A 14,873-nucleotide genomic window follows, 5' to 3' on the forward strand; every position below is an offset into this window, starting at 1 on the left:
ACATATAGCGATGTCCCATGCTTAAAGCGTAGATGGACTAACGCATGGAAATTTTCAAAAAGACAAGAAACCTAATTTTTGACAATCTTGTACACAATTTAATTTGAGTGTAAATTTTAAAGCTAGAAGACAATTCCACAATACCATATATTCTTCTTCGACTTGTCCTCTTTATTTACTTGTCCGCCAGTGAGTTGTTCTTCCCTCGATTTGTCCGCTACCAAACTTCCGACGACGATTTACCACCAACCCAACTTGATTACTTGAAAATGCTTGTAAGATTCTTACAACACTTGCGCAAACCCAGAAAATTTGTACGAATTAAAAATATAATTTAAAAACTATCTAAAAATTTAAAAATGCGCTACATTTTTGTAAACTTTTTGGAAATTTTGAAATAATTTTGGGTTGCGCAAATTTTTTTGAACTTGGAAAAAATTCTGCTCATCTTTAAAGAGAACCTGTGTTTACTCGATCTGGTCGCTCAGCGGCCGACCTCTCGCACTTGCAACCCAATGGTCGCTCATCGCAAATATCGCCATAACTTACTGAATTTTTCACGAAATTTACTTCAGTTTGTTAAATAAAGCATGCATTGTGGTCATTTTGGTACAGATGTCGACCCTCAATTCGTTGGATGCGTATTAATATTCCCCTGTAGGCATCAAGAAAAGCTAGACATTTGTAAAACATTTTGACCCGAAAGCAATTTAAAGAAAATATTTGCATTTCGTAAACCTTCGGGCGCCTCGCGGCGCCCTCAGAAATTGGCGCCCTGGGCAATTGCCCCGGTTGACCCCCCCAAAATCGGGGCCTGCCCCAGACAGATTTCCTTGGACTTCTATAGCTAGCAGACTCATTCGTTGAGATAATACTGATGGGGCGAAAATTAAAGGAACTAACGGGTTGAAGTATATTGTCATCAATTTCGTCGTAAACAATCTGTACTTGGCAGTACTCCGACTTATCTAATAGCCAAGGAATGCTAATATGCTCAGAACCTTTGCATCGGAAGATTTCAAATTGTTGCAGCGAAATGAACAGCAAAAAGTGTTAGGTTTGAAGTCCACATACTTATTTATTCTGTTGGATATTCTGTACCTTTCTAAAGTGATCCTATGTGACAACAGTACTACTCTTTTAATTGTAAGACAATCCAGCTAGGGATTTATTTATTTGAACGGGAATATATGTTCAACCAACAGTGGAAGAAGAAGGTATGCAGGTAAATAGACAAGTAAGTATGTAGTCCGTGTACGTATCTATTTACAACTTACATGTCATGTGGCTTATTAATTTGCTTGATCAAATTTTATACACACAAATGCAAATAATTTATTGATGTCGTTCATACATCTACACGTGTATCTTGCTGCACTCTAAACAATCCGGTGTAACGCATTGTCAGTCCAGTGCGGTTGTGTACATAAACGTGAGACTCCATCAATCACCATAGTAATAATTTTTATAAACTTCCTGTAAAAGTATGGAATGGATTTATGTTATGTACCATCAAGTTAACCGTGTAACCAGTATGGTGCGAACATTAAGAGTACATTTTTTTACTTCCTCAGTGACCTCGGAGGGCGATGGGTTTATGTACCTACGTTTCGAGATTAATTTAACCTTACCTAAAGGTAAGAAATTGATTATAATTTTCCGATCTCCTGAAACCGAACGAAGTCACTGAGGAGGGATGAAGGTTAACAAGTACTCAAAAATTCTTGTACTCTTCTTTTAATGTTCGCACCATAATGTGCAAAAGATAACAGGGGACAAGTTTATCAATATGTGTTTTACTCCTTCTTATATAAAATTTTTCCTACGTGGTAACAAAAATCTTTAGAGTGTACAAAAAAAGTGTGCAATTATCCCTAATGGATTTCATACATATTTTCAATTTTAAAACATACTTATTTGACTTCAGGCCTATGTATTTTCCAATGAAATCACATATGTATGTACATATGTATGTAAATCCTCAATTTCGAGGTAGGATAATTTTTAGGTGAAATCATAGTTACTATTGCTTAATTCATATACTGCCTCAAACTAAAAATTATAGATGAAGAGATAAATGTACATATATATGTAGACTTCTTTTACCGAATGTATATGTACATATTTATACATAAATGTATGAAAATATTCGTCAATATATTCACATAAATTACTGCACATTGACTCCCAATACAGAATATTATTCTTGCACATTCATAAATATTTATTCTCATATGCGAAAAGTATACAGTTTGGCTATAAGAATTTTAGTTGTTTTAAATAGTATTTCTGAACAGAATCATTTTTAATTGTTTTCTGAAAACTAAAAAACATGACATCTTCAAATTACTTCTCATGAAGGCATATCAATGACGAATTGTTTCGCCGTGGCGACCGGATCTGCTCCTGCGCAGGACAAAAAGTGAACATCCCAATAGTGCAAATGGTCATGCACATTCGACAAGGCGGCCATGGAGTTGGCACAATATGGATCTTCGTAGACCTCCTTGGAGCACACTCTTTCCCCTCCGGTCGGCATAATCCACAATTCGTTCCCGTTATGTACATACCCACCCAGAGCTTGGGGCGTATACGCGGCGAAATCCGCCTTATTTACTACCCGGGTAATTTGCATGGCTTGAGCGTTCCAGTAGTCCGCGTAGGCCTTGTTTCCCACCCGGGGAGTTCCGTAGCCGAAATACGCGTAAGATTTCGGAGTTGGAAAATCTTTGGGAAGTCCGAGTCCTTCTTTTAGAAGGAAAAGGGTGAGAGAGGCTTCCGCCGCGCCGAGGCTGTGTCCTGTTGGGAAAAATATTTTTTAACGCTTCATAGTTCACACTTAATGATATAAGAAACTGATTGTGGAGAACAGCGTTTCAATTTACCCATTTAAAAAAATCATTTGGGAATCGATTGGAGCAAAATGTCCAAAACTTGTCAAAATTACTAGTATCCAAAACTTGTCAAAATTATTAGTGTCCAAAACTTTTCAAAATTACCAATGCCTTAAACTTTTCAAAATTACCAATGCCTTAAACTTTTCAAAATTACCAATGCCTTAAACTGGTCAAAATTACCAATGCCCAAAATTTCGGAGTAAATTTATATGGTGGTTTAACCTGCGGTCAAAATCCTAATCCTGACCAAAATCTTGTCCAATTAGGTTTCTGCCAGGCGTTACCTTGGTTGTCAAACTTTAATGATAATGTTTTTTATCTAATTATTAGAAAAACTCGCAAACTCTCCCACCAATTTTTACCAGTCTTACAAATGTGTACAAATAACTCTGAAAAACACAACGTAACAAAAACCACTCACCTATCACCACCAGATCAAAGTCGCCATTCTTTTTCAGCACCTTTCCCAATTTTTCCACTACTTCCGGGTAGAGGGAGTTAGTCGCATTAATCATGCCTGTGTGGACCCACATCTCGGGTCCTTTGCTCTTACCCCTCTCGAGGGGACTAGACCCTGCCTCAATGCTTACAACGAAAGGATGGATGTCCTGCACCAGATTCTGCATGTTTAGCGTTCCACGATACGAAACCACGATCTCTTTGAGCTTCTTGTTAACCGCGATAAAAGCCAGCGTGTTGGCCTCCTTGTTGACAATCAGCGCGTCGAAATCATACCCAAAACTTTGCGATTTCTTGCAGTACGGACACTTCCAGGCGGGAATGTTGAAACAGTAGGCGGCTCCGGACAAGTAGACGTATTTCTTGGCCCGGGCGACATCCGGCCCGTAAGACGCGATCGTAATTGGCAGCGTGGCGATGTCGTCGGGCGTTAGCGCGGCATCGTCACACTGGCAAAATTCAGGTTGGGAAATTATGTATAAAATTAAGACGGCGTTAAGAAGCTTCAAATTTTGAATACAACGGACGACAAAAAACGAATCCATTGGACTTTAGTGGAATTTGGAGTGGAATTTATCCCAATTATGCAAATTTCTGAGACTGGAAATATTTTGCACACTTTAGTTGTTTAACAGTGCCTAACTTTTTTCTTTAGGTTGGAATTGTTCAATTGTTAAATAACTGTGACGTTGGAAGGCGAAGAAGTACATATATCAAAACATATTTAAAATGGGGTTAACAATGGTTTTATCAGTAGGTACGGTTTTTTATGTATTTAAATGAAAATTAGTACGTGCGACTCGATATGCAGATTTGTTCAAATGCAACGATAAATAATTGTGCATAATAAGATGACGTTGAGAATTTGCATGTAGTACATAAAATGTGTAGGGGACATTCATCAAGTATCTTAATATGTCACGTAGACCATACGGATGCTTAGACTCTTTCCCACGTGTCACACATACATACGTAGTCACAATATTATTGGAGCCTTGAACCCTCTGTCGCGTGTCATAATTTATGCACGGTCCCGTATGTAAAATAAGACGAGGAAAAACTCACATTGCATTTATGCAACTTAATTATTATTACATGTCTAGACTCTACGTAACTACAAGAGTAATGTATCTAAGTAATTATTAAGTCGATTCAGCTAACTATTGCGAAGGATTTGTCCGTCTGTGAACAGGATACAGATAATGCGATTACGGATCGAGATAATCGAAATCTGTTTAAGGAGTGATACATAAATATTAAACTGTTTGATCACTAATTCAGAATTATATTTTAGTAAAAAGTTGAAATAAATCACAATTTTAATTGAACAATTGTATCAAATGCCCTTTTTTATCTAATTGGCACACGTAGAAAATCAGTCAATGGAATATGTAATTGCATGAATTGTAACCACGTTAACCATATTATTTATTAGCTTTTAATATTAACATACGGATATATCTGTTTGTTTAAATCTTTGGGATTTAAAATACACTTTAAACTGACGGGAGAAATTTTATTCCTTAGGTTTCATGGTTTTCATCAGGCTGTGATACATACATGCTCTTAGGTTTAAATTAAACTTTTCAGATTGACTTTACCCATTAATGCTTATGAAAACATTCGGATACCGCCAGGTGCTTCCATGATGGGAGATACAATATAAGAGGTGATAGAGTAAAAGATAAGATACAACACAAGATTGGAGATCTTGTATCCACGAAACCACACTAATTCGCCGACTATACTAATGATGCATACAACAACACAAAGCCCATAAACATAAAGTCCAGCTGCAACCTTAGAATTTAAGTCTAGCCTTGTGACCGAATTTAATTTAGGCTGGGTCCAATTAGCATAATGACATAGGCGCGAGACTCGATGGCTCGTGTGTTTTAATTTTGCTCATAATCTTATTATTTTAAATTCATAAATTTTACTGTTTAAGTGGAATTTTTAAAAGAAATTTTATGGTGCAGTTGTCATAGAAGTCATATTTTCATAGTGTAAGTGAAATAGAGTATTTCCCCCTTAGGGGAGGAAAGTTATCATGATTCCTGACGACGAGGAGGTTTTCATGGATTCATTTACTAGTCCAGCTGATGGGGAAACAAACCCGGATCTGGCTCAGAGTAAGTCCTTTTCTCAAGCACTTGGGTCCCAAGGTCAAATCTCTCAATTTTCAGTTAATAGTGCACATGGAATTGTGCTTAGGCGTATAAGAGATGTGTCCCTTTTGGATGTTTTAAAGGGTCTAGCTCGTTTTGTCGACCCCAAGAGTATCACCCATGCTGATAGTTTGGGGCCGGCAAACTGGGCGATTTGGTTTATAGATCAAGCTGCTTTTGATGTTATTATTAAGGCTGACACTATAAAATTTGGTGCAGCGAGTGTCAAAGTATATGCGTATGCAAATCCCATTCGTAGAGTAATTGTTAGGGGAGTTCCACCTTTCCTTCCGGACGAAATTTTAATAAATTCTTTCGCCAAATATGGTGAAATTCGTGGTCAAGTTTCTCACCAATCTATTTTTGGGGCCGGTGAGGAATTTGCACACATAATCTCTTTTACAAGAATTTTGAATTTAGCAATTCCGAAAGGTATTCGGGTTCCAGACTCGATTAATGTAAAGGTTAGTGACAAGGTCTACAAACTCAGGGTGCAAATTGGGGCAAAAAAATGCTTTCGATGTGGGAAAAAAAATCACGTAAGTGCGAACTGCACCGCCCAGGCTAAGAAGTCCCTCGGTCAGAGATCGGCACCTTTATTATCAATTGACCCAACAATTAACAACTCAAATATAGTGTCACGCAAAAATGACGCTCCTGTAGATATTGGAGTGAGGACTTCAACATCCTCCTTCAAACGTCCACGAGTCAATGATTCACAAGAATCTAGTGTTGATGAGGTATTTGAAAGTGACGGTGACTCCTCTCAAAGGTCATCTTCTCAGTCCAGTAACAAAAAGGCTAAAGGAAGACCCAAGACAATTAGTGATTGGGGTTATGATAAGTGGAATAGCGTAAATTTAGAAATTAAATCTGTCACAAAGGATCGATTTATATTATTTTTACGTTCTCTCCGGAGAGAAGATAATAATAATATCGAAAGTAAGTACATAAATCTTGGTCAAGAAATTTTTATGACTACAAAAGTGCCTAAGGACATTGAAACGATGTTGGTTGAGGTACATAGCTCGATACCAAGTAGTAACAAGTGCTTGGTTACCAAGTACGCATCACTTTTGAGTCAGATTAGGGAATTTTTGGAATCAGATCCAGCCGAATTTAAAAAATGTCAAGCCTTGCTTGATAATAATTACAGGCAAACGGAGTGGCAAAGTTATTGTCGATTAAATTCCATCCCTTTAGCGGATCAGGATGGTTTTAAGGCATTCTTTTTTAATATAAAATGGTAATCACCATCTGGACCTTGAATTGTCAAGGACTAGGCAATTCAGTTAAAAAACAAGCCCTTAGATCGCTAATTATTTCATTTAATCCAAGAATAGTTTGTCTGCAGGAAACAAATTAAGATCCCTTCCGTCATGGAGTAATTAATATTCAGAACTATACCCCAGTTTTCAATGAGTGTACCACTTTGGGAGTGGTACAGCATTTTATATTCACCATAAATGCTCCATTATAAGTCAAAATATACTTTTTCCCGGCAAAATGAGCAAAATTATAATACAATATTTATCCAAAACTTTTATGATCATGAATGTTCACTTTCCTTTCCGCAGAAACGATTCTGAACAATTTATGCACATAATAAGAAAAGAGATCGCTGCCGCTCCCACGTTTGATGGCACCTTCCTACTCGGGGATTGGAATTTTGTAGTAGATTTAGATAGAGACAGATTTGGTAGCAGCGAAAGTAGGAAAGGGTTTGCAAAAGAATTTCAAAATTTTATTAGTTCGAAATGTTTTGTAGATGCATATCGTCATTTGTGCCCCCATGGTAAAGATGTTACTTTTGTGAGCCGAATGAATGGTACGTCTGCTAGACTAGACAGAATCTATATACATAGTTCCCAAATTCAAAACTTAGTCAGTCAGAATATTATTCCATTCATTGGCGACCACCTAGTTTTTTGTGTAACCCTGGCAACGAATAATAACAAGAGTAAATGTTTGTGGACATGTCCAATTTCACTTTTTAAAAATTCAGATTTTATTTTTACCATTGGATCGATATTAGATAAATTTTTATTGTCAGATTTTTCATTAGAAAGCTACGAAAAGCTTAAAAGTAAAATTATTCGGGTTGCCATGGAAACCGATTTATACTCTAAAATGAATATAAAGAGATTAGTTCGTTCAACGTATAATAAAATGACTCGCACCCAAAATGTAGTTAGTTCAGAGATATTTAAAAATTTCATGGACAGTGTTGAAGGTGCCATCTGCGGTGAAGGGGTATGCAGTGATGTTCCTGACCGGAGAATTGCTACCGCTCGTGATGGGATCACAGTGGGCGAGGCGTTGACGGATTTGTCCACATATGAGCGATTAGAATACGTTGGTTCATTTTTTAGGGACAAGTTTTCTCACTCCTCAGTTGATTTATCCAACTTAAATGATTTTATGGATAGAATGCCTAAAATTGCATGCCCTGAAATCTGTAACCATGATTTCTCAGAAGAGGAGATTTTCGATTCTATTCTGAAATCTCCTAATGGTAGAGCCCCAGGTCTGGATGGTTTACCTTTTGAGTTTTATAAAGCCTTTTCTAGTAGATTTTCCAAAATTTTAGCATTAGTTGCCGAATTTTCGCGTGAAGAAGGAACTTTTCCAAAATCATGTCGAAGTTCGGTAGCCACATTAATTTTTAAAGCTGGTGACCCCAAAACTTTAAAAAACTACCGCACAATCTCGTTAACCAATACCGATTATAAAATAATTTCAAGTGCATTAAAAGCACGCTTAAACCCCACCCTCCCTTCCATCGTTGGTCCGTGGCAGACATGCGGTGTGAAAGGGAGGTCCATATTTGATAATTTGACATTCATGCGTGATGCATTTCAAAGTGGTGAGCTCAATGGACTTCTTTTTAGCCTTGACCAAGAGGCTGCATACGATCGAGTAAATCACGAGTATCTGTATCAAGTGTTACAAAATTTTGGATACCCTGAAAAATTAATCCAGTACGTAAAGTTGTTGCACACAGATTTCACGCTAGTGGTATCGGTGGGTAGTGACCTCACAGCCCCCATTGCTACAGAAGTCGGGTTAAAACAGGGTGACCCCAGCGCTGGTGCCCTATACTGCATTGCAATTGAACCTTTTTTATACAACTTGAACAAAAAGTTAAGGATTTCGGGTCCCAGTGCCTGGCGCAGGTACCCACATATTTATTTGTCGGGATACGCCGATGATACGAATACGTTTCTTGGCCATGAAAACCAAATTTCAACCGTTGTGTCGGAGTACAAAAAGTATTTTCCAATTCAAAATTAAATAGTAGTAAATCTGTGATATTAAAACTAGGAGTGTATAATCTTCATAGGCCGGTAGATTTCCCAGTAGTTTCAGATGGATTGAAAATCTTGGGAATTTATTTTGGCAGTGATGATTATATGGCTCAAAATTTTACTAGACTTATGGCCAAGTTTGATTCAAAGTTGGAATTTTATACTAAAAAATGTGCCCCAGTGAGTCATTTTTCACGCAGTAAAATAGTGAATACCTTCTTACTTCCTGTTTTCTGGTATTTTTTCAAAGTACTGGATCCCCCCACAGAAATTTTAAATCAAATTTGCACAAAAATTGAAAATTACATTTGGTATAAATCGAAGAGATGGGTTGCCCGTTCGTTTTTGTACTTACCCTTGGTAAATGGGGGTCTTGGCGTGCGAAGTCCTGTAGCGGAAATCGCTACTTTTAGACTCACATTTTTACAAAAAGTTCTCGGTTTGTGTAGTGATAAATATTTTCTAAATGAGTCAGTAAATCAAGTGACCAAAATTCTAAATGGTGATAATAAGTTAACAAAGTATTATGAGCAGATAATGATGGTGACCCAGGTGCTTGGAGTGAGACTTATTTCATGTGATAGGGAACGTCTTCACAGTATTCATATTAACAGCAAATTTATTTTTGGTGGTATTAGTCATAATTATCTTCGCAGGTGCAATATTTCTAAAATAGGAGATTTATTAAATGAGACTTATTTAGTAGGGTTAGAGTTGTTGCCAACGGCAACGCATAGGCATGTGTTGGCCGAAAGGCAGAAACATGTTCAGCTGGTTGCCATGGTTACAGAGTCTGAAAATACTCAACTCGCAATTTCCTCGCTTTTTCATTCACCCACTCTAGTCAATTTGTCTAAGAACACTAATTACCTACATAGTTTGAGATCTCATAAAAATATTAAATGTGAAAATTTAGATTCGGGTTTTTGCTCACTCTCGCAGTGGGAACGTTTAGTAGCCACTGCAGTGTCAAATCCGGAGAAAGATGTGGTTTTTAAAATGTGGCATGGCGTGGGGCTAACGTCGTCTCTTGCACTATCGATGAATTTTTATGATAACAATTGCTGCCCATATTGTAATATTGAAAGGCCAAAAGTCGGACATTATTTAGTTTGTGAGCATGTCACAGATTTGAAGCAAGCGGTTGCCAAGCTGTTGACCAAGGTAAAAATACACGCACGAGACTTCGAGGACGCCTTTCTTCATGGCACAAAGCATGCGGGTGCCAATATTTTGATCTTTTATGCTTACTATATTATTTATCAATGCTTTGTTCATAGGCTTAACAATTACTCTGGTTCCTTTAACCTAATCTCTTCATACCGCCACATGTTGTATGGACGCATAATTACAGAATTTCATGCATGTAATCTCAATAAGAGTTTGATATCCAAATTTTATGATAAGTGGGATAAATTTAAAATTTACGAAATTACAAATAGTAAAATTAATATTAATTTAGGGTTTTGATGCATTAACTTTCACTATTTGTGCATGACTACCCAAAGTAAAGTTAAGTTGTATGTTACTTTTTATATTGTAATTGCAATTATTCATGATATCTCTCACGTGGTCATCAAGATGAAGGAGAGGACAAAAATGCTTAGTTCCTACCCATGACGGCATTATGATATTGTCCTCTCAAGAAGAAAATCACCGCCATAATTCGTAGGCAAAATTTGTCGTAATATACAAAATTAATATTTTACCAATAATTAAAAAAAAAAAAAAAAAACTATAATAATAATAATAATTTTATCATACCTCGATACAAATCATAGTTTTAGTTCTTTATTTAGTTATGTGATTTGTTTTGTACTCTCATGATTATTAATTGAATAAGAAGGTTGAAATACCAATGTTAAAAATAAAAAAAAAAAAAAAAAAAAATTAGCATAATGTTGAAACAACCTGTCCGGATGCCATAAGTTATATAGTGTCTTCAAATATTTAAAAATTCCAGAAGACATCAGTACTTTAAGTCGTTTTGCTCCATAACTCTCCCGAACTGGATGTAACGACCAGCCACGCATTACAGTAAAGTACACATCGTCATGGCCACTCAGATACGTTATGTGGTCAGAATTATCGTTGAGAAAGGGTGTTAATGCAATAATGTGATCTTTCGTATCAATTAGCGCAATTTTCGCGCAAGTTGACATATTTTTTATCAGTATAGCATGATCTCTATATGATATGGGCTGGATCGGGAATTCGCTGAGTGTACTCGGATTATATCGCATTTCTCCATTTGGATAAAATCGAAATGTCCCATTCCAATAATTTTTGCCGTCGCTGCCTATGCCAAAATATGGTCGAATCCCGTTAACCAGACTGTTTGCTGTCTTGATGTATCCGTCCAGTCGCGGATAACCACGCCCCAACCTGGCGACTTGGCTTGAATGGAGAAGAATTTCTTGATAAAAATTCATATATCGGTTATACTCGCTCAAGTTGGCGGATTGAAGGTCTTGTTCGTCCAGGAGGTGACAGTTCCAACACCCACGTGATATTTGATAGATTTATAAGTGTATAAATATTCCAATACTGAATTTTCTAGACATATTCCAACAGTTAGGAGTATCCCCTTTGACATGAAGTTGTCCAATGCAGCAGTCAAAAGTAGGATGACGGCGATTAGGCTGGCCATAACGCACATCCAAACTGTTGTTTCAAATGGTGCCATTAGTTCCGATAAAATGACAGAGTTTGTCGATTTTACTTGATAACATGACAAATAGCTAAACTTTTGTATATCGTGTGCAACATAAGTAAGTCCAGTAAACTTATATCTGGGAATTTGCATAATTGGAGGGAAGTTGTGAATGGACGCGAAATCTGGATAATCGTGTTTCATCAAGTCCTGCAATAGCCAGAAAGCTACGAAACCATTGAAAGTTGACAAATTTGCGATGTTACGATATTGCAAATTGGGGAGAGTTCGTTGTTCTACCATTTTAAACAAGTGATGAATATGGTGCATCTTGTTATCAAAGATTCGTATCGCATACCAAAAGTATTTGTTTAGCATAGAAATATTTCTGGAAACTAGATCAATTTGGGGGAAGCATTCGTGAGGCAAACATTCTATGTGGTACCATTGCTGAGATGGTTCCATTCCACGGATTGATTTATCAATGTAGTATATGTTGTGGTAATACATCGATAAGTGGCTACTCGGAAGTTCTGTATCGATGAAGTCGTTTCCGTTATGGTTAACATTGACTATTATCACTTCTCTTAAACCTAACAATTGCAAATTCATGTAGTCCATATTTTTAACAAAATGTTGAATCCTCGGCTTAATAGTTGTGACAAAAATAAAGTATTGGCGTGGCAAGAAAGGATCTATAAAGTCGGGTCCTAATCCTAAGGTCTTGAAGAAATAGGGCTCGTCGAACTTTGCCTTTCCATTATACTCAGGAAAAATGGAGAACGATGCCCAACAATGTGGCGAAGGGTTTCTTCTTCGCTGTATGGAAAATCTGGCTTCTATCATTTCTCTACCATTAAAACCATACAGCTCGAGGATTATAGGGGGAGGATTTTCTGTTTTGATGTGTGAAGAAATATTTGCTCCTATTTTGACTATGATGGTACAATTTTGAAACGGTATAAAGTAATCGGCAATTTTAATATTTTCGAATTTGTGTTCTTCCTCTACCCCTAATTTTATAAGAGCTCCAAGTGCATATGTTGCATAGAAAAGTATAACCACCCAAACAAGCTGATATTTTCTTCTGTTAAACATTTTTTTGTTAATTTACTGCTATAGCTTTAGTAAAACAAAATGATTAATATCAACGTCCCAATAGATTTATGGGTAATGATGCTATCTTGAATAATATTTGAGAATTTGAGACCTTCAGTTCGCTCAATTTGCTCTGAGTCTTAGTGGGCGGACCTAGGTTAAACCATTTTTAAACGATGGTCGAACCTAACTTTATTTCACACGTGTTTATTTTAATATGTAGGTATCGTAAAAACTCAAATAGTGGCTGAAGTCGACTATTTACAAAGTCGGTACTTGCAACCTGGCTATTGTTTAGATAAGCATCCGATTTCAGTGTTTCGCTTGGCAAAAACCAGATTGGCCAGACCGCCGGTCAAAAGCGGCCAAAAGTGGCTTTTGACCACTTACCAGAATAGGTGGCAAATGGTCAAAAGTGGTCAAAAGTGGCCAAAAGTGGCCAAAATGCAAAAATGGGGCATTGTGCGACAATGAATAATGATAAATTAATGATTTGACATTCAGGATTTCATCAGGATCTAGCAGAGCAAGTTGAAGGCTACTTATCTATGTTTGATTGGATCTAAAATTTTAAAATTGGTTATTAACTATACAAATAAGCAATAAATTACACATTGCATCATTAATAATTGAAACAGGAATAGTTATGAATTGACCAATTAAATGAGCAATTAAAATATTCAAGTATCGAGCAAATGTATAAATTACTTACTACATTTGTCCACGTTGAATTTATTAGATTGGTAATTATTACAGAATATTTCAATTACTTTGTAAGAACTGATTATTCTTTGTGCAAAGAATAAATAATACTGGCCGAGAGTCTGTTTAACCCCGCCGCGCAAACAATTAGCCAATAGAATACTTTTGACCACTTTTGACCACTTTCTACCATTTTGGCCATTTTCGACCACTTTTGACCACTTTTGACCACTGGCCAACAAAAAACGATTTTAGCCGGCAAAAGCGAAACACTGTCCGATTTTAATAAGGCCACTATTTGTAAAATTACGAAATAACAAACGGCTACTAATCAAGCAACTGCGACTACATTTTAAAGATTTTACGTTAAGCTTGGGTTTTCTCCAGAACAACGAATAGAAGTGGACGTGCGTATTATAAAATTTATTCACATCAATTTAAACTAGCATTATACCCAATACGAACAAAGGAAAATAGAACTTTCGGAGAATACTTGTCTCGTGAAATGGCAGGATACAGAATTAAAGTAAATATTTGAGCAGCCTCTTTCAGTTAGTGAGGAACCAACTTCTTTGCATGTACACTTATGTGCATATACTCATGGATGAAGTGCACTCGAGTACGACCAGTCCCCCATCCAGCCCAAAACCGTACCTAGACAAAGAAATTATATAGTCGCCCCATCCGCTCGGGCCTTTGGCAAAATATTCTTACCGAGGCCTTAATAGAATAGACGGACCTTATTAGAATGAGATAGCAACCTTTTTGCACTCCTGCAACTTTGATGTATATATAATGGCTTACAATTTGCGTAATATTTAGCAGATCATTATTACAGCCGTTGCTTTTACTCTTGTGGAAAATATCAATTCAGGTCAGACCTCATGGCTGCCAGAATTACTTGGCCAGGCTGTACGAAAACGTTCGGGCCGGGCTGCCACCTCGGCCCGACAGTTCTTCACTCATCATTTTATTCTTAAAAATCGGTAAACTTTGAATATCTATTTTTTTCAAAGAGTAGATAATATATTTCAACATACAAAATTTTACACAACCCAAATAATTATTGAATTGCCCACAGAGTAGGTTTGCCGCACGGCGCCATTACAGCTGGTGACACAAAACCTATTTAGTCTTAAAAAAAAGTATTCTTGATTTATTTTTAAATTTCTAACTGATTCCTAGCACTTTGCAACTCTGGACGCAGCAATATCAACTCATAAACGAATGATTTCGTGCCGAAAATAATTTTTAAAGCCTCAAACGGATCGATGGGGCAGAATTTTCTGAAATTTTCAAACTGAGGGGTTGGAAACAAAGCGTCATGTTTATCTAAATTTTTGTACTTTGTCTCCCGTTATATGTATGTAAATACATACATACGTAGAATATTTGGATAGCATAATATTTATGCAATCAACGCATCTCTTGAATCATGGTGAAATGTCTCCTAAATAATACACAAGTTAGCTACATGTCGCATATTTCCATAAATTTTATTCACTCATTACACACTAATTTCACAAAGATTGCCAATGAATTTTAAAAAATGCTGATCTAATTTCCTCCGCAAATTACATACTTCTCA

At 36.7% G+C, this 14,873-nt stretch overlaps 1 protein-coding gene across 1 annotated transcript; it reads right to left on the reverse strand.

Moving 5' to 3' along the window:
* Positions 1-2,353: 2,353 nt before the first annotated feature.
* LOC110859626 (lipase) lies at positions 2,354-3,901 on the reverse strand. The gene is made up of 2 exons (XM_022108589.1): positions 3,319-3,901; positions 2,354-2,799 (listed from the first exon to the last, which is right to left on the reverse strand). The coding sequence occupies exons 1-2, from the start codon at positions 3,899-3,901 to the stop codon at positions 2,354-2,356; spliced, it is 1,029 nt and encodes a 342-aa protein (XP_021964281.1).
* Between the last annotated feature and the right edge of the window lie 10,972 nt (positions 3,902-14,873).

Source organism: Folsomia candida, unplaced genomic scaffold, assembly GCF_002217175.1.
Source record: "Folsomia candida strain VU population unplaced genomic scaffold, ASM221717v1 Fcan01_Sc027, whole genome shotgun sequence".
In the NCBI taxonomy this organism is placed as follows: Eukaryota; Metazoa; Arthropoda; class Collembola; order Entomobryomorpha; family Isotomidae; genus Folsomia; species Folsomia candida.